Raw genomic sequence first — 20,769 nt, forward strand, 5'->3', positions numbered from 1 at the left:
CGACATCTCGGGAGCGCGCTTTGAGCAGGAAGAGCGGACCCAGTTGTTTCCGCCTCCGTTCTAACCAACCTGGAAGTTGAGAAGTTTTATTGTAGTTAAAGATGAGCTCGTTGGTTAATTGTTCAGTTAGTGGTTTACACCAGAAAATGACGCATTTATTGTTGTTCTTACGTGGCATTAGACGTGAACAAACCGAGAGCGTTGACCTAATAAGAGGATAATCACGTCAGGATAAACTCTATTCATAAAAACATTGACGCTTGATAAACCACATTCTCAACATGTAAACTGATCTGTGATCATTTCTAGATGTCTGCTGATAACAAAAATACACCTTCCTGAGTATCACTGAACACTTGTCTACTTTATTCTTTTAAAACACATTTTTGTTGCTAGAGCCATATGAATGGATCATATGAAACAGATAAGCCCAACATCAGAATCAGCTTTATTGCCAAGTTCGTACATACAAACAAGGAATTTGACTCCGGTACACTTTGCTCTCTGGTTTTTGTTTTTGCATTACAGAATATACATATTTACAATATACAATAAACACATATATAATAAAAAGGTGCATTTGCAACATCTGTATGCTGTTGTTCTGAACTCTATTGAATGTTCATCAGAGAAACAGCCTGGAGGAAGAAACTGTCTCTGTGGCGGCTGGTTTTAGTGAACAGTGCTCTGTAGCGCCACCTGAAGGTAAAACTCTGAACACTTTATGTGCAGGGTGTGTGGGGTCTGCAGAGATTTTAGCAGCTGTTTTCCTGACCCTTGACCTGTATAAGTCCTGGATGGAGGGAAGGTCAGCTCTGATGATTCTCTTTGCAGTCCTGATTATTCGTTGCAGTCTGGACCTGTCCTGTTTGGTGGATGATCCAAACCACACTGAGATGGATGAAGACAGGACAGACTGAATGATGGCAGTGTAGAAGATGACCAGCAGCTCCTGTGGAAGGTTGAACTTCTTGAGTTGCCTGAGGAAAATTTACTTTTCCTTCTCTTAGAAAGTACTCCTGGATCAGTGCTTCTTTGTTCTCTTTGTGTCTCTGCTCTGTTCTCTCAAAACTCCAGTGGGTCGTGGCAGATGGCCGCTCACACTGAGCCTGGTTCTGGTTCTGTTCGAGGTTTCTTTCTGTTAAAGGGAGTTTTTCTCTCCACTGTCTCTAGATACTTATCAATTCAATTCAGTTTATTTATATAGCTTCAATTCACAACACATGTCGTCTCAAGGTTCTTCACAACAGTCAGGTTCATACATTCCTATTAATCGTAACCATTGAACAGTTCAGTCAGATTCAGTTATTTATTCAAATTGGATAAAAAGTTTTTCTATCTAAGGAAACCCAGCAGATTCCATCCAGTCAGTGACTTGCAGCATTCACTCCTCCTGGATGAGCATGTAGAGACAGTGGACAGTCACTGGTGTTGACTTTGCAGCAATCCCTCATACTGAGCATGCATGTAGCGACAGTGGAGAGGAAAAACTCCCTTTTAACAGGAAGAAACCTCCAGCAGAACCAGAACCAGGCTCAGTGTGAGCGGCCATCTGCCACGACCGACTGGAGGTTTGAGAGAACAGAGCAGAGACACAAAGAGAACAAAGAAGCACTGATCCAGGAGTACTTTCTATGGGAAGGAAAAGTAAATGTTAATGGATGTAGCTCCTTTAGTCGTTTTATCTAGAAAGAAAGAACAGATAAACTCTGATCCAGTTTTCAAGGTTAGAGTCTGAAAGAGAGAACATAGAGTTAGTTACAGTAGAAGCTCAGTCAGTAGCCATGTCTAGGAGAGAGAAAGGGTTAAACACTAAAAGACAGGGCCTTGTGGATCATCTGTAGAAGGTGAGCATTAAGTTGTTGCCAGCAGAAGCTTGGAAGATGCCTCTCTCCAGAAAGGTGTCACAGGTAGACACAGAGTCAGGCCAGGTGTAGCTTCTAGGAAGAGAAAAGAGAGAACAAAGTTAAAAGCTGAAATAACAGCAAACAATGCAAAATTGGAGAGTAGTATGAGAATGTAGCGAAGAGAGTGAAAGTGGTCATTATGTCCTCCAGCAGCCTAAGTCTATTTATGGATAAGTAAAGCTGAGTATCATCAGCGTAACAGTGAAAATCTGTCGTATGCTGCCTGATAATTTGACCTATTGGAAGCATTCAGTGCCTTGTGAAAGTATTCGGCCTCCTTGAACTTTTCAACCTCTTGCAACATTTCAGGCTTCAAACATAAAGATATAAAATTCTAATTTTTTGTGAAGAATCAACAACAAGTGGGACACAATCTTGAAGAGGAGTGAAATTTATTCGATGTGTCAAACTTGTTTAACAAATAAAAAACTGAAATGTGGGGCGTGTAATATTATTCGGCCCGTTTACTTTCAGTGCAGCAAACTCACTCCAGAAGTTCAGTGAGGATCTCTGAATGATCCAATGTTGTCCCAAATGACTGATGATGATAAATAGAATCCACCTGTGTGTAATCAAGTCTCCGTATAAATGCACCTGCTCTGTGATAGTCTCAGGGTTCTGTTCAAAGCGCAGAGAGCATCATGAAGACCAAGGAACACACCAGGCAGGTCCAAGATACTGTTGTGGAGAAGTTTAAAGCCGGATTTGGATACAAAAAGATTTCCCAAGCTTTAAACATCCCAAGGAGCACTGTGCAAGCAATCATATTGACATGGAAGTAGTATCAGACCACTGCAAATCTACCAAGACCCGGCCGTTCCTCTAAACTTTCATCTCGAACAAGGAGAAGACTAATCAGAGATGCAGCCAAGAGGCCCATGATCACTCTGGATGAACTGCAGAGATCTACAGCTGAAGTGGGAGAGTCTGTCCATAGGACAACAATCAGTTGTACACTGCACAAATCTGGCCTTTATGGAAGAGTGGCAAGAAGAAAGCTATTTCTCAAAGATATCCATAAAAAGTCTTGTTTAAAGTTTGCCACAAGCCACCTGGGAGACACACCAAACATGTGGAAGAAGGTGCTCTGGTCAGATGAAACCAAAATCAAACTGTTTGTCCACAATGGAAAATGATATGTTTGGTGTAAAAGCAACACAGCTCATCACCCTGAACACACCATCCCCACTGTCAAACATGGTGGTGGCAGCATCATGGTTTGGGCCTGCTTTTCATCAGCAGGGACAGAGAAGATGGTAAAAATTGATGGGAAGATGAATGGGTCCAAATACAGGACCATTCTGGAAGAAAACCTGTTGGAGTCTGCAAGAGACCTGAGACTGGGACGGAGATTTATCTTCCAACAAGACAATGATAAAGCCAAATCTACAATGAAATGGTTCATAAATAAACATATCCAGGTGTTGGAATGGCCAAGTCAAAGTCCAGACCTGAATCCAATCCAGAATCTGTGGAAAGAGCTGAAGACTGATGTTCATGAACGCTCTCAATCCAACCTCACTGAGCTCCAGCTGTTTTTCAAGGAAGAATGGGCAAGAATTTCAGTCTCTCGATGTGAAAACTGGTAGAGACAAACCCCAAGAGACTTGCAGCTGTAATTGCAGCAAAGGGTGGAGCTACAAAGTATTAACGCAAGGGGTCGAATAATATTACACGCCCCACTTTTCAGTTTTTATTTGTTAAAAAAGTTTGACACATCCAATAAATTTCATTCCACTTCATGATTGTGTCGCACTTGTTGTTGATTCTTCACAAAAACTTAGAATTTTATATCTTTATGTTTGAAGCCTGAAATGTGGCAAGAGGTTGAAAAGTTCAAGGGGGCCAAATACTTTCGCAAGGCACTGTAAATATAGTAAAGAGAATTGGCCCAAGTACTGAACCCTGTGGTACTCCACAATTAACCCTGGAGTTTAAAGATGATTTATCATTTACATGAACAAACTGGAATCTGTCAGACAGATAAGATTTAAACCAGCCTAGCGCTGTTCCCCTGATCCCTACAGCATATTCCAGCCTTTCTAAGAGAATATTATGGTCGACTGGATCAAATGCAGCACTGAGATCTAACAGAACCAGAACAGACACAAGTCCATTATCTGAGGCCATAAGAATATCATTAGTGACTTTCAGCAGAGCTGTTTCAGTGCTATGATGAGCTCTGAAACCTGACTGAAACTCTTCAAACAGATCATTGCTGTGTAAATGTTCACACATTTGATTAGCAACTATTTTCTCAAGAATTTTAGATAAGAATGGAAGATTGGATATAGGTCTGTAATTTATTAAATCATCTCGATCAATCGAAGGTTTCTTAAGTAAAAGTTTAATTACAGCTAACTTAAAAGCCTGTGGTTCTGATCCATTTACTAAAGATAGATTAATCATATCTAAAATGGGGCTGGTAATCAGAGGGAACACTTCCTTAAATAATTTGGTTGGGATTGGGTCTAACATACAAGTTGAAGGTTTAGATGAAGCTAATATTTCTGATAACTCAGGAAGCTCCACAGGATCAAAACAGTCCAAACACAGATCAGGTTCTACAGTTATTTCCAATGTTGTCTCACTTGCTGAGGATGAAGTAATCATCTTCAGGAGTATGTCAAAGATTTTATTTTTAATAGAATCTATTTTATTGAAGAAGAATCCCATAAAATCATGGCTGCTAAGAGTTAAGGGAATGGATGGCTCAACAGAGCTATGACTCTGTGTAAGTTTAGCAACTGTACTAAAGAGAAACCTAGGATTATTCTTGTTACTAGCAGTCACATCCAGGAGGAGTCAATGCTGCAAGTCACTGACTAGATGTAATCTGCTGGGTTTCCTTAGATAGAAAAACCTTTTATTGAATTTGAATAAATAAACTGATCTGACTGTTTGATATTTACGATTTATTGGAATGTATGAACCTGACTTGAAATCTATATGATTCAGTTGAATTGACTTAGTCCATTTTAAAGTTACCCACCTTTCACACAATGTAACAGGAAACAACTCTCTCCAATTATTTTGACCTCTGCCTTCTTCCCTCCCTGTTGGTTGGAGTAAGGGGGAGTCAGGTTTAGCCTAAACCGGCTCAGTTATGGTTGAGGTGCAAACACACCCTCCATTTCTGCTACCTGTATGACCCCTTCTCTTTTCCAATGGTTATAATCAGTCTGACAGAGAGAGGTATCCCAATCATTGTGGTTTTTAGTAGAACAATGACCATCAGTGGGCTCTAGATGGATAAACTTTATCAGTTTATAATTTAACTTAGTGCCCCAACACATAGCCCATTCTAAAATGGCCAAACTAACAGTAGTTGAATCTAACCTCCTCAACAACCCACACCATTCAAACCCTTTGTGAAGTCCCCTGAGACGACGTGTTGTGAATTGGCGCTGTATAAATAAAACTGAATTGAATTGAGGAAGTACAGTCTCTGCTGGACCTCCTTCTGAATATTGTCTATGTGTGAGGACCATCTCAGGTTCTGAGAAATGGTGGTCCCTAGAAACCAGAAGTGGTCCACAGCAGAAACAGTGCTGTTGAGGATGAGGGTGGTGTTCTCCTGCAGAAACTGTTGACCATGACTGCAGAAGAACCACAGAGACACAAATGCTGTGATCAGTTCACCCATTTCATTTCTGAGGGCTCCTCTGTACAACTGAAGGCTCACTCCAAGGCAGAGAGACAGACCCTGCTTGCATGAAACGAGCAGCTCAAAATAACAGCATTTATATAAAAATCCCTGAAAGCACGACTGTGTCCACATGTAACAGGAACTGGACCGCTGCAAATGTAAACGTGAAGCAACAAATCCTCAAACAACAAAACGCACTCTGGAAAATGGATTCTGTACTATAAACTCCAGAAAAACAGGGATTTTCCAGAGGAACCCTCCACATAACATTAATTAAAGAGACACAATGCATGACTTCAGTGAGGAAATAAAGGCAGAAAATAAAAAACGAGGATACAGTTTTCAGGTCTATTTTACATGGGTTTTAATATTGTTTTTTACTTTGTTTATTAATTATCTCATTAATTCTTGACCAAATCCCCAGGTTAGGTTTAAAAATCACATCTTCAGTATACAAAACAAACCAGAAGCAGAAGAACCACAAGAGTCAGCAGAAGGCACAACAGAAGCTGATGAAGTGAAGAAATTCCTACCAAGCATCATTAAGAGCATCGATTCATCTGATCATCACACTCATCATCAGAGAAAACCGAAAGCAAGACAGAGAAAGATCCAGAGGAAAGTCATGCAAGAACCAAAAATCCAGAAAAAGCAGAGTCAGTGGTTGCTATGGTGACTCACTCCTTTACTGGGCACCAGGGGTGAGGGGGAGCCCACAGCATCACACATAAGTAGTATCAGAAACAGTACACGAGCCAGGAGAGTCAGAACCTTCTGGGTCCACACATGTACATGTTTCAGTGTCTGTAGGAGAGCTGAAGGCCAAAACAGAACCTTCAGGTCCAGTTTGGAAAGAAAAAAATATAATCCATGTTGGCTGAGCAGTAAGAATAAATGTTTTAGAGTCTTTGCATCAAAAAGCCCGACCATATGCATCGACGGCCTGCAGGGTGATAGCTTAAACTATGTTTGGATCAGGAAACGGAACCACACAGAATTCATCCTATGAAAACTGCTTCCTGGTGTTTATCACCTGCCACTGTTGCCTGGTTACTGTGGTCAAAATGTTCAAGAAATTTGCTAAATCTGGAGGAGAATGAGAGACGAAGAAGAGGAAGAAAACGAGTTTTATGAAGAAACCTTGAATCACACAGAGGGCCAAACAAAATCTGGATCACACGGTCCCATAAGAATAATGTTCTGATGAAGCAGATGACATTGAGCCAAGATGTGATTTCATTTCCTTTAATAGGCCATAAACTGAAAATCTAATTCTGATATATTTAACTCTGTTCACTTACAGGAGCCACACTGTGGGTGTCGTCTTTCCCTCCATGAACTGCTCAGTTTGAGCACCCTGGAGGCAGCATTTCATTTCTTTGTCACACTTTCTTGTAGTGTTCCAGATCAACAGTTCTTCGGGCTTTCTGGAGATCTTTTCTCTGCACTTTGGCTGCTTTTTCTTACATATTCAGTCCAGTTCGTAATCATATTCAGGTCTGGTTTTCTGTAAAGCCACTTAATTCTGACCTATAACTTTTGCCCAGTGTGATATCTGTGCAGGGAGTTCTGTTAGTGTTTGACTTCACAGTAACCACAGTCCTGACTGTGACAGACCCAAAGCTTCAAACAATCAGAACCGTTTGTGATCTCAGCTGAACTAAAGTGACATCTTTCTTCTTCCTCCATTTCTCACGAACACTAACAGAGTTATAAAGTTACAGTTCAGGGATTACAACACACCATCTTAGCCCTCATCACTGGGTCTTCTCCAGCGTTAACGCAACCAGTGCTACAAACTCAGCTGCAGCATCAGCAGAAAGGATTCAGGCGTCCAGAACCGTGGACTATGTCCAAACATCCTCTCAGCAGAGGTTCTACTGTCAGTACTGGAACGAGATGACCGAATTCACTTTGTAGACGTGGTACGAGCGGTTCCAGAACACCCGGGTGAAGTAGTTTGTGTAGGGCGAGTAGTTCATCTTGATCTCCTGACAGAAGCGCCCGGGTTTGGAGAAGGAGTCTATCTGTGATCTGTCGTGAACAACCTAAACGGGTCAGAACATGCAGCTTGTGAGCTTAAATGTGATGGTGTCTGTGTGCACTCTTGCATGACAGGAGCAAACACATCTCAGTGTGTTCCTCTGGGTTTAGTAGGAGACAATGTGGTTGGACTCACATGTCTGTTGGAGATGTCCAGCAGATCTTTGACTCTGCAGCCCTTTTTAAGCTGGACGTCGTTGCAGATCGACTCCTCAACGATCACGTAGTTCGTTTTCTGAGCCATCAGACGTTTGTAGACGTCCTCCGCAGACCTCATGGCGTAAACCTGGTAGGTCTATAAGGAGAGGAGAGTAAAGCTGATGCTGGTGGTTCCAGCTTCAAATGATCAGTGAAGATTTATTTTTGTGTTAGTTGCTTTTTTATTCTGTTTTATTGGCTGCAGCAGGTTTAGAATTTCCTTTTTTAAACCCAATGTTCAAAAGCCTTCAAATAAATAAATCATTTATTGCTGAAAAATCTAACCTTTCAATCCAACATGCAGGTCCATTTTCAAGATAGGAAAGACAAGAGAACATTCCATTCTAACAAGGCAGAAATGTGGTGAACTTCATAAAACAGAAAATGGCTACAACAAAACAGCCGCTTGCAGGACAAGGAACCAAGTTTATCCTCTACTGCAGGCAGGAAGCAGGTGGGAAGAAAGGCGAACATCTCCAAAGCTCTCTGTTAGAGAACGGCAGCAAAGAGTGGCATCATCAAGTTTCCATGACTACCAAAGGATGATATCTACAGACCAACAGAGAAATAAAAGCCTTTTCTGTCCTACCACTGCAAACAAACCTGGAATCTGTTCAACTCTGCTGGGGCTTTAACTGGACCTGTGAGCACTGGTTGGATCAGACACTGATCAAGCTTCTCAGCTACAAACACTCCAGGTGGATCTGCTGTGAAACTAAGGGTGAACATTTGCAAGAGCAACTCATGCCCACTGTTAAGTATGGTGGAGGACCTGTGATGCTGTGGGCCTGTTTCTGTGCCAAAGGCCCCAGGAACCTCGTTAGAAGGTAGTCATGGCTGTCCTGTTGGCAGAAGGGGCTCAATATTCATGGTGACTCAAATAAAAATTATGGTTTGTTAAAGTGGGATCGTTTCCCTCCTGAATAAATGTTCTCCAGGTAAAGTTGGATTTTTCTACATTTTACAGGGTGACATTTGATTCTTTCATTTTAAATTGTTCTTACGCCTCTTTACCAGCAGGACTCTATGTTTGGAGGAGGCTGTAAATTCCCTTTCTGTGTGACTGCTTCGTCCACAACAAATATCCTTATTTCTAGGAAGTCTGTCGGTTTACTACTAACTGGTAACTGGGTCAGAAGACGACAGATTTTGCACGGTGTGTAAAACGTTAATACAAACAGATTAAAGCAAGAAGGAATCTGAGAGACCAGTGAGAAAGGTTCATTTGTTAAATCAAGAATAAAGATTTTTAATCAACATAAAACCGAGTTTTTGGATCTGAATCATTTCTTTAAATAAATCTAAAACCTCACATCTTCGGTCCTCTTCAGCAGGGTGACGTCGGAGTAAATCGGTAAACTGGTGACGACCGAACCAGAACACAGTTTTATTGTTCCCAGCAGCAGAGGGCTGCCGGCGAACACGGCCGCCATCGGAACCTGGGACCTGCGCAGAAACAATGTTACCACACCAGAACTGAGACTAAATCAGTCCTGCTGATTCAGAAGACCAGAGGAGCCACCTGATCCAGCTGATCAGCTCCACCATGTCCGGGTCGTAGAACTCCTGCAGATCCGTCAGCTCCGCTAAGACACGGGGGTAAAACTGCAACAGGGAGACAGATGGGAGACATTTATCAGGTGGTTTTATCTGGAGTTGATCATCGGTGAGAAAAAACATCAGATTACTCAGGAACCAACAGTCCAGGAGAGACCTGCTGGAGATCTCAGGAGATGTTCTCTGGAGCCTCGCTCTGACAGCATCTGGTAGCTTTTTCCACCATTATGGAACATCAAAGGAGAACAATCTGGATTCAGAGCCTCCTGTTCCTATAGGATGCCAGAACCAGAAGATGTTCCTGAGAGGAGCACTGTGGTCCAGAACAGCTATTAGCATGTATGGCATGGTTCTGCAGAACTGGAAGTTCCTTTGTAGACAGCAATGCGGAGCCAGAGGAGGAACAGCAGAGACTACAATGTTTTGGACCATCTGAAGGGGTCCCACTGTAGATGCTGGGACAACTGCTAAATGAACATAGCAGTACCAGAGGTGACATGAACCTGAACCAAGGGTTGGAGGGAAACCAGTCAGATGGTCTTGGGGGATGTTCAACCAGTGCTCCGTTATAACCAGGAAGCTGCCACATGTGGACAGTTCCAATGGTTGAGGGCCTCACTTTTGCAGCAGAATCACAGAACCATCTAATGAAAAGACCTTCTGGTGCTGAGGTGAAATCCATGAAGCTCTGAGGACAATACCTTGAAGAACTGGAACCAGGTTCTGGATTACCCCCCACTTGCATGTCATTGGGGTAAAACCAGGAAATATTAATGTGCATCTAACATGTGTGAATGACGTTTCTCACCTCTCTCCACAAACTGAAGCCAATGATGGTCGGGACAGCTGTGCTCAGAATCAGAGACTGGAGAGAAAAAAAACAACAGCAAAGGTTCTTCAATAACTGGACCGGACCATTTTATTCCCTGAGCGATCTTTGGCTGGTCAGGAACTACACCGTACTGAGTTCTAACGGGTCATGATGACACCAGCACTGTTGGCTGTGGAACCTGTTGCTGACAGAAGGAGACAGAGGAACTAAAGGTGATGTCAGAAGAACCACAGAAGTTGTCAGAAGCCTCCAGAGAGGAATATCTGCTGTTCGTTCAGGCACCAAAACAGGAAGTCGGACTTCAGCAGATAATAGGAAGGCCGAACATCTCAAAGTAAAGCCACTCTGTTTCAATCCTTAGAACAGCCCGGTTCTGTCTGGGATGGGTCTCCCTGGATTAGGGAATATTGGAAATCTCCCACTTAAAGGCGAGGCTAACCCAGTCAGTAACGGTAACCATGCTAATTGGGCTAACCACTAATGAGATGAAGGAAATTGGAAATCTGGGATCAGCCAAAAACAGCTTTACAAAATTGGATGGAAACTGGCTACAGATTCTGTGCATCTTTCACCAGGAGGACCTTTTCTAGTCAACACCAGGTTCTGAATGATATTAGGAAAACATGTTAAATGCAATATTGGCAAATGTTGCCATAATGATATGACTAATTAAAAGGTGCTAATTGGCATTAATACAACATGGTTAAAGTTTTTTAAGAGCTTACCACCTCCTTTATTTTCTAAAATGTGTTATGCTGCATCAAAAGGTTTCACTAAACATATTAACAGCACAGAGAGCCTGAATGCATGTTAATTAAATGCATGTTTATTGTAGTTCAGACAGTTCATTGCAAAATGAACAGTAATACAATAATACTAAATTTGCTATATATTCTGCAGCTCTAGTCAATACTGACCAACACCACTGGATGGATCGACTTCAGTTTGAGCCATCTGAACACAGTCATCCAGAGGTCTGGAGAACACACGCCGAACGCAGTGAACATGCAGACGTATGGCGTCCATAAATACTTCATCCTGCAGGACAGAAACCAGACGGCCGATGTCATTCTGAGGCACCGACCAATCTGAAGGCTTCACCTTCAAACGCACAGGACAGCCATAAACGTACCCATCAAACAGCAGCGTCAGGAAACCAAAGAATAAGGTGTGAAAAACGTGATAGATGACCACAGGCTGCTCTCCGATTCGTCCACCCTCCAGTCTGACGCTGGTGTTCATTGGCTGACCACTGGGAAGGACAGACATCATCACCTTTAAGCTATTAGCCAAACGTTTCTGTAAACTCAACCAAACTCACTTCAGACATAACAGAACATCACAGCAGTCGGTATTTTTAGTTTGTTGTAAAACCAGATTTTAAATCTACCCTCCCAAAAACAAGATTCCCCTCACACATCTCTGATGACATCACATAAGGTACACAGCAATGGATCAGAGCTTCCTCTAAATACAAAATATTTGTATTTTTCTTATATTCTGTCCTTTTAAATTGCAGGTTTTTAATGAAATTCCCTCTGTTGCCCGCGTCCTCACTAGAACTAAGAAAGTGGAGCACATCGGCCCGGTTCTAAAGTCCTTACACTCGCTCCCTGTAGCTCAGAGAATAGACTTTAAAATACTTCTGTTAGTCTATAAATCACTGAATGGCTTAGCACCAAAATACATTACAGACTTGTTGTCAGTGGATCAACCACCCAGACCTCTCAGGTCTTCTGGCTCAAATCTACTCTGCAGAACCAGAACCAAACATGGAGAAGCAGCTTTTAGTTCTTATGCTCCACTAATCTGGAATAAACTGCCAGAAAACTGAAAAAGCGCCGAAACCCTAAGTTGCTTTAAATCAAGATTAAAAACTTATTTGTTTAGAGCGGCCTTTGACTAGGCCATCTAAACATTATTAGTTACATTTTCAGTCCAACTTTCCTTTCATTTTCTTGTCCATCATTCTATTCTCTTTATTTTATTTCATTACCTCTGTTTGATTTTCTGTAGCATCGTAATGTTTTTCCTCATATACAGCGCCTTAATGCCTTGTTGCTGAAAAGCGCTACATAAATAAACTTGACTTGACTTTTCATTGAGGTGTACTTACTTTTTGTCTGTGAGAAACCTGCAGGATCTCAGGGAACTCTGGCAACAGGAAAACACGTGGAAGTGGACCAGAAACTCAGATGTTTCAGAGTTTGTCTGTAAAAGCTGCTGATGTACCAACGTGACGCCAGCTGCTCTGCTGTGTTTCTGGGCCTCACATGATGCTTTTTAAGGAAAACCTGCTGAGGAAATCCACACTTTGTTGCCCAGCTGTGCGCTTACTCTCAGCCTATCTTTGTTAAAGAACATTAAAACATTAACAGAACTGCTTAAAAGTTCTGATCCAGCACTCATTTCTTCTAGCTTTCCTCCCTGTGATCCAGACTTTCCTGTAATGGTACAGGGTTCTCCAGGCTTTCCGTTTGGACTTTGGCTGCTATTTCACTTGCTGTAAATCAGCTTTCTTTGCGGCTCGTTAGAAGCGTCTCACCTGAGTCTCCTGAAGACAGTCTGCACGGTGGACAGCAGGCAGACGGTGAGGACCAGGACGTAGAAGGGAAGAACCGAGGTCTGCGTCAGCCGCAGGAATAAGTCCTGACCGGATGCTCGGAGGCCGTCCTGGCACAGCAGGAAGTTGGTGACAAAGTCTCTGAGGCAGAATAGCAGAAATGATGTTAAATGAGACGCTGCGTTTTTATCATCCAGACTGAGATCCGACAGCAACCTTCTCACTCACGTCGTCATGTTCAGCCCGAGTTTTACTTCCAGGAACTTCAGTGTGAAGTCGCCATTACTAACAGGAAAAAGTTTCTAAAGAAAACAAATATTATTAGAATATATCAGTGACGATGCAGAGCAGCAGCTGCTGTTTACTGAGTTTACCTTGATCAGATAACTGAAGGTGATCCCTGAGGTGAAAACCAGGTGGAAGTGCAGGAGCAGCTTCATCACTCTGGCTACAAGAGGACCCATCTTCATCTTCCTCTGCAGCAGAAACACCAATGTTACTTTCACAACCAATCAGGTTGGACAGAGGTGTGCTGTGAAGGGGGGGGGCTTGGGTGGCTAACCCTACCTGGAAGAACCGCGCGAGCACCGAGCCAATCAGGAGGCTGAGCAGAGGCGAGCTGAGCAGGGAGGAGTTCTGGAACTGGAACAGGTAGGTCAGGAACAGGGAGCTGAGGTACACCTTGTTGATGTCAGTCGTCTGCTCGGTTGAAAGGTGAGACGGGTCAGGTTGACCCGACGCAGTCAGAGCTGCTGTTTATGACACCTTATAGCTAAAAACATTTAATCGGATTCAAAACCAGATCAGAACCATCATCACACTCTAAGCTAAACAATCCTTGGGAAAATCAGAAAACGTATCCAACTTAAACTGATTGTGGACAAAAATCATAACTGGATCAGGAGAAGTCCAACGTTTTGAGATACGTTTACACTGAAAATGATGGTTCTGATGGAAAGGACGGCTGAGCAATAGAGGTCCAAACAGGACTGGGTTTATCACTGCATTCAACACAGTCACATTATTGTCAACTGGGGACAATTTTGTCAACAAAGTGACAAGAATCATCTGATGCTCATCAGGTTAAATGAGACACAACAACTGATCTCAAACGCTGATTTTCTTCAACATGTGACCCTCAGGTACCGTTCATCTGCTGGAGATTGGACCTGACACTCCTTTCATGCGATCCGGTGTTTACCTTGCGATGTGGCACCAGGTCGAACGAGTCGAGCAGGAACAAACAGAGGGCTTGGACGAACAGCACGTAGTGGCCGTGTTCCCAGAGCAGCAGGAAGGTGAAGGTGGTGGCGCTCATGGTTAGGTAGCAGAACATCTGCAGACAAATATGGATCAGCATGGATCCAAAACGGCACACGCTGCTGGATGAGTTAAGGATAAAGATTTGGGGTTTTTTGCCTTTCAGAACCAAAAGGGTCCTGACAACATTTACAGAAGCATCCAGCATGTTCTGGTCTGCAGCTACCAGGTCAGAACCTCAAATGTGTTTTCCATAAAATCTGAAGGAAACATGGCTGCTGAGCAGACCCACCTCAGAGGCAGAGCTGATGTTGTTGCTCAGGAACCCGGTCAGAGCTGCGACCTGACAGGAGAAATAAGGCAAAGCCCAGTTTTCCCTCAGAGGAATTCCCTGGTCCACTTTGGATGTGTCCTGTCTGCAGCAGAAGCACAGAGAACATTAAACGTTTTCCTGGTTTTCCAGGATGGACCCAGAGGGGAGTAACTCCGTGTGACGAGCTCTCCTCACCTGTTAATGACGAACCAGGACACGGCCAACATGCCGGCCACGCAGGTGCCACTCATCACCCAGCTGCACACAAACAGAGCCGTGACGCAGACCGCCTGCAGGCCGAACACCGTCCCGATGTAGAAGTAGATGGGCTCCACAGATTCCTGTTGTTCCAGGAGAAACAATTTTTTCTTTAAACCTTTGTTCTATTTAAACTTTACAAAATCTGTTGAATTTGGTCCAGATTTTATTCATTTATTTGATTTATCACATTTATTGCCTTGCTTTAATATCATTGATTTCTATTTGTGCAGTTTCATTACTATTTTAGATTTCATCATCAAAAAATGTAATATGCCATTTCCTCAGTTCTACATTTCAATAATAATTTACTCTGACTGTAATAATCAGGATGTGATTTATGTAGTTTAGTATTCGCTGGTTTTTAATCCTAGTTCCTTTGCTGTGACCTCATCATTCCGTATTTATCCGTTTGATGGAGATTTTAGGAACGCTGGAAGTAATCTGATCGGAGTGGGCCCTTCCAGGAACAGGAAGCTGCAGTGTCATGTATGCAGACTACCGACCGCAGCAGGAAAATCATTCCTCTCCGTTGTCCTCGGATGCATGCAGCAAATTAATATTCTGAAATGGATCTAGAGTTTATTGTTGTAAATCGACCTTTGTTCTCCTCAGAAAATGTTTGGCTTAAAACAAAAGAGTTGCTCCAGAGAGGTCGACTTCCCACCCCATTCTTATATTTCAACCTGATTGGACATTGACATTTTGAAGACTGTCCAATCAGGAGGCAGATTGTTTCATAGTCGAACCTCTGCTTCAGGAGGAGCAGTGTGGTTTTGGTCCCGGCCGTGGAACACTGGACCAGCTCTATACCCTCTACGGGGTACTCGAGGGTTCATGGGAGTTTGCCCAACCGGTCCACATGTGTTTTGTGGACCTGGAGAAGGCATTCGACTGTGTCCCTCGTGATGCCCTGTGGGGGGTGCTCCAGGAGTATGGAATCGGGGGCCCTTTATTAGGGGCCATCCGGTCTCTGTATGAGCGGAGCAGGAGTTTGGTCCACATTGCCGGCACTAAGTCGGACCTGTTCCCGGTGCATGTTGGACTCCGGCAGGGCTGCCCTTTGTCACCGGTCCTGTTCATAACTTTTATGGACAGGATTTCTAGACGCAGCCAAGGGCCGGAGGGGGTCTGGTTTGGGGACCAGAGGATTTCGTCTCTTCTTTTTGCAGATGACGTGGTCATGCTGGCCCCCTCTAGCCAAGACCTACAGCATGCACTGTGGCGGTTTGCAGCCGAGTGTGAAGCGGCTGGGATGAAGATCAGCTCCTCCAAGTCCGAGGTCATGGTTCTCGACCGGAAAAGGGTGGCTTGTCCTCTTCAGGTTGGAGGGAAGTTCCTGCCTCAAGTGGAGGAGTTTAAGTATCTCGGGGTCTTGTTCACGAGTGAGGGAAGAATGGAGCGGGAGATCGACAGACGGATCGGTGCGGCTGCCGCAGTAATGGGGGCGCCGTGCCGGTCCGTTGTGGTGAAGAGAGAGCTGAGCCGAAAAGCAAAGCTCTCAATTTACTGGTCGGTCTACGTTCCTACCCTCACCTATGGACATGAACTTTGGGTCATGACCGAAAGAACGAGATCCTGGATACAAGCGGCTAAAATGAGCTTCCTCCGTAGGGTGGCCGGGCTCTCCCTTAGAGATAGGGTGAGGAGCTCGGAGTAGAGCCGCTGCTCCTCCACATCGAGAGGAGCCAGTTGAGGTGGCTCGGGCATCTATACCGGATGCCTCCTGGACGCCTTCCTCTGGAGGTGTTCCAGGCACGTCCCACCTGGAGGAGGTCCAGGGGACGGCCCAGGACACGCTGGAGGGACTATGTCTCTCGGCTGGCCTGGGAACGCCTTGGGCTCCCCCTGGAGGAACTGGAGGAGGTGTCTGGAGAGAGGGACGTCTGGGCGTCTCTGCTGAGTCTGCTGCCCCCGCGACCCGGTCCCGGATAAAGCAGAAGATGACGAGTACGAGTACACAGAAAATCAAGGATCACTTATTCAAAGTTCCAAGATAATGATCAGCTGCAAGACTGAAAGAAACATCAGCTATATTATTTTAAAGTGGTACCAATAATTGCACCTTTAGAGATTTTATTAACAACCATCATTTCTTCCCCCTGACTGAATGTTTTGTGGTTACGGGAGGAATATTTCCAGATTGTTGAGAGTGAGATTATGCAACTAGAATAAAAGATAGATTTTTTTCACACGTATTTAGCAATGAACCAATGTTAGGGTTTTTAATACTTTTATATTGTTTATCACTCATGTCTGCTCTAAATGCTTTCTTCCCCCACATGTCATAGACAAAGAGATAAGAGAGAAGGTTGAGTTATGCTATTATCAGCAACATCTAGGGACTGGCACCAATCCTCACTCCTTTCTCTCTGCTTAAAATCAAGACACGTGAACCCTAACCTTTCACACACACACACACACACACCCTGAATGTTGTTTGAACTGTGTGTGAACCAGCATGTTATAAATAAAGAGTGGTGCTAATGCTTTGTAGATTTGCACTGCAAAGTGTGAGCTACCCAAGTACATCTGACTCTGTGTCGTTCCTTACCTCTGAGTTGATTAAATAATACCTAACAGCCAATCAGGGCGTTTTACTGGGTTTATGTGATGCTTTATTCTTGCTCAGTTTGCTCATTTTTAGTTGCAGATGATGATAAGGCAGTTTTCACTAAGAGTGAAGCAAAGACATACAGATGACCTCCTGACCTGACTGTTTGTGATCCTGTAGACGAAGCTGGTGATGAGCTCTGGATACAGAAACAAACGCTCCACTGCGTTGATGGTCTGACCTGAAATGGTCCGGTTGTCCACCATCAGCTCATAAAACCCTGAAAACACCAAACACACCAGGTAAACGCTCCTCCTAACAGATAGTCAGGTGTGCGATACTCAGCTTCACACGGAGCAGAGAGCAAACAGGTACCTCTGTCAAAGGACGGAGCTGCCAGCATCCGCTTGTAGTAGTGATAGTAGAGCCCACTGCCTCCCTGGAAGGAGATTTCCCGCTCAAGCTCCTGGAACACAAGCCACAGGAACCCTTACAGCTCATGCCCTTAGACGGAAAACAAAGAAAAATGGAGTCACCCACCTGTCTGGTTGAAAACCAGAACTTCCTGTCATGGTACCCTGACAGATGCCCGGCGTAAAGCATCCCACAGGCGACAGCTGCCAGAAAACCGAAGAACATCCTCAGCAGATACTGCAGGAAGCTCACTGAGGAACAGAGACACAGCTGTGAACACATCTTCACCACAACACCATGCATGGTCCATCATTCAGTAGATATTTACTCAGGGTTTAAAACAAAATGCCTCACAATTATGACAAAAAATTCTAAAATCAGAACCTGGACCAATATTCCTGCATACATTCAGTCTAACATGGATTTAATTTAATGACCAAAAGAGTTTAGAAGGAACGTCTGATTCAGATTAAATCCTCTACTAAAAATGCTTTTTATTTTCACTTAATGTATAAAATATGTCTGAAGCTTCACCTCCAGCATGACGAACATCAGTGAAATAAAGCCCTTATCATGTATGTTTCTATTAAATCACATTTATTTTGGTCTTGTAATGATTTATATGAACCGTTCCGTTCACAGCCTGGAATAAGTTTTGAAAACCACAGGTTTGAATTAATTGTGAATTTTTTTTCCTTAACTTTGTTAATATTTGTTCACTCTTTATTTCTGTTGCTCCTGAAATGTTCAAGTCCAGCCCTCGTCTCTTTCTGAGATCCAAATGTTCCTTTACTCTGGTGAACTTGTCCTGATCAACAGTTCTTCAGACTTTCAGCGTTCTTCTGTGGACTTTGGTTGGACTGCTGGAAACAAACCCAAGACTGGCTCATCCCTTGAGTTTATGGCTCTTTTTCTGTGAGAAGGCTTCACGGGTTGGAGTTCAGAGGCAGGAAATGAACAGATTCTGGACTGAAACTGTGTCAAAAGCAGCCAGAGTCCAAAGACAAACTCTGAAAGACCTTGAGTAAGCCTGGAGAACCGGGACAACCTGGATCAGGAGTTTGGGACAGGTCTGCACTTCATCAGTTTCTTCACCTGCAGCAGAATTCTGCTTGGATGGCTGGACTCTGTTTGTCTCTTCCTGATCGTCTTCATCACGTCTGGACCTTCTCATCTCCTCCTCCTCCTCGGAGGCTACACCTGCTCAGGTGACAGAGTCAGCACAGAAAACAGGAAATACGCTGAATGTTCTGCAGCTCTCACTAACTTACATCTGCTCTCTCCTTCTGGTTCTCCTTCCAGAACTTCAGGTTTCCTGCATCTGATCTCAGTCATAACGGGATCAAGTCAGTCCAGGAGGTTCCGAGGCAGCATTCCAGCAGGGAGCAAGATAAACCGGGATGAACCGGGATATCCCTGCTTAAAGCGGGATTCCAGACTGCTCAGGAAGCTGGTATCAAACTACCGGAGCGTCAACTAACTGCGGCTCTGCGTCTTTCTTTCGTTAGATCGCAGAGCTGAGACGGAGCTGTTAGCGCCCTCTGCAGGGTAGGAGGAACACTAGCAGGGCTGCTGTTTCTTTTTATTAACAAATCAAGAATATGCACAAACTGAAATGTTTCCAAAACAAATAATCGGATTTTTTTCTTGAAGTTGCACATTTTTCCAGTTTTAGTCCTAAATAAGTTGCATATCTGTCCAAAATACTATATGTCCAGTTAAAAAACAAATGACAAATATTTAAAATCAAGATAAAATCTTGAACAAAATAAACATAACTCAAACTAAAAAGAAAAATGAAACAATTAAATGTGGCTTACTGAATATAAGATCTCTCTCTTCAAAGTTTTTGCTAGTTAATGATTTGTGACAATCAGATTGATTTATTTGGCCTCACAGAAACCTGGCTGCAGCAAGAGGATTATGTTACTATAAATGAGTCAACTCCTACTAATTATTTAAATTTTCACATTCCTCGAAATACTGGGCGAGGAGGAAGAGTAGCAACCATCTTTCAGTCAAATTTATTGATTTGTCCCAGACCAATCAATAGCTATAACTCTTTTGAATATTTAATCCTTAGTTTTCCTCATCCAAATTGTAAAGCACTAAAACCACTTCTGTTTGTTGTTTTGTACCGTCCACCAGGCCTTTACTCTCAATTTTTAGATCAGTTTTCAGACCTTTTATCTGATTTAGTGTTAAATACAGATAAAGTTATTATAGTGGGGGATTTTAACATTCATGTTGACGCTGAAAGTGATAGCCTAAATATAGCCTTTAATGCTATCTTAGACTCAATTGGCTTTGCTCAAAACATTAACAAACCTACCCACCTTTGTCTTCATTCTCTGGACCTTGTGCTGACATATGGCATTGAGTGTAAAGACATAACCGAGAGAGTTTTCCTCGTTTATAATAATTGGCTCATATTGTCATTAGTTCAGTACAGACTTCCAAATTATCCATTTTTTCTTTTATTTTTCATATTATTGAAGTTTGTTATAACTGTCTACCTCAGTTTTCTAACATTTTAGAGGCATCTGTAAAGATGTTGATAAATTGTGACTAATTTAACCACCTCTTTACATCCTAGTTCCTGTACTTTCTCCAAGAATCCATAGTGGAACAATAAGAACAGGCTTCTGTTTTATACTCTATTTGTATTGTATATTTTTAGGAATAAAATGTGTAGTTGGTCTTTAATTTGATGTTCTTTTTAGTTCATGGTAACTTTTGTTCTTTAAAATGTACAAGTAATTTGTTAGCGGTTTGTTTTACACTGTTTGGTTTATATGTAGGCTTATTTTGATATGATTTATTATTTATATTTATTATTACGTATCTCGTTTTTTTATAGGGGTTGTTTTATTTATTTTATTTGGAAATGACTTTTTGTTAGAGTTGCCATATTAAAGATAGGAGAACCAACGGCCGGTTGACAGAGGGACATGACAACAGTTGTAATACAGGTGTTAAGAGCACAGCCAATCAATAAAAAACCTAACGTTTTTTGAAGCTCTTTAATCCAGTATTTGGTATTCTTTTTCATTTAAAATGTATTAAACTTACTTTTATTTATTACTATTATGTTGCGTTTTTATTTATTCTTCTGTGTATTATTTATGGATAGGTGTTGTTTTTATTTTTTACTTTAAATATTATTTATTTGTTTGTTGCTTTTTTAACCATTTTTATTTGTTTCTGTTCGTGTGATAAAA

The 20,769-nt window shown here is 42.7% G+C and overlaps 1 protein-coding gene across 3 annotated transcripts; it reads right to left on the reverse strand.

Annotated features, from left to right (window-relative positions):
- Positions 1-5,903: 5,903 nt before the first annotated feature.
- Positions 5,904-19,052, reverse strand: LOC124879136 (probable C-mannosyltransferase DPY19L4). Of its 3 annotated transcripts, XM_047383481.1 has the most exons (19): positions 18,820-19,052; positions 18,644-18,748; positions 17,675-17,799; positions 17,510-17,600; positions 17,293-17,414; positions 14,518-14,663; positions 14,302-14,425; positions 13,951-14,085; positions 13,317-13,448; positions 13,124-13,225; positions 12,978-13,051; positions 12,732-12,890; positions 11,319-11,438; positions 11,104-11,224; positions 10,163-10,219; positions 9,320-9,402; positions 9,111-9,243; positions 7,736-7,894; positions 5,904-7,604 (listed from the first exon to the last, which is right to left on the reverse strand). In XM_047383481.1, exons 1-19 carry the CDS (start codon positions 18,881-18,883, stop codon positions 7,440-7,442), a joined length of 2,217 nt encoding a protein of 738 aa, XP_047239437.1. In that variant the 5' UTR covers positions 18,884-19,052; the 3' UTR covers positions 5,904-7,439. The 3 variants fall into 3 exon arrangements, with proteins under 3 accessions (XP_047239437.1, XP_047239438.1, XP_047239439.1); XM_047383482.1 differs by lacking the exon at positions 18,644-18,748 and having other exon boundaries at positions 18,820-19,051; XM_047383483.1 differs by lacking the exons at positions 18,644-18,748; positions 18,820-19,052 and adding an exon at positions 18,250-18,629.
- Positions 19,053-20,769: the final 1,717 nt, after the last annotated feature.

Source organism: Girardinichthys multiradiatus, chromosome 13 (assembly GCF_021462225.1).
Source record: "Girardinichthys multiradiatus isolate DD_20200921_A chromosome 13, DD_fGirMul_XY1, whole genome shotgun sequence".
Lineage (NCBI taxonomy): Eukaryota > Metazoa > Chordata > Actinopteri > Cyprinodontiformes > Goodeidae > Girardinichthys > Girardinichthys multiradiatus.

Coding starts and splice junctions, on each gene's coding strand:
- LOC124879136 (XM_047383481.1), bottom strand. CDS start 18,883: ATGACTGAGATCAGATGCAGGAAACCTGAAGTTCTGGAAGGAGAACCA. Junction 14,426..14,517: donor TCCTGGTTCGTCATTAACAG/GTGAGGAGAGCT, acceptor CTTCTGCTGCAG/ACAGGACACATCCAAAGTGG. Junction 11,225..11,318: donor CTGACGCTGCTGTTTGATGG/GTACGTTTATGG, acceptor TCTGTCCTGCAG/GATGAAGTATTTATGGACGC.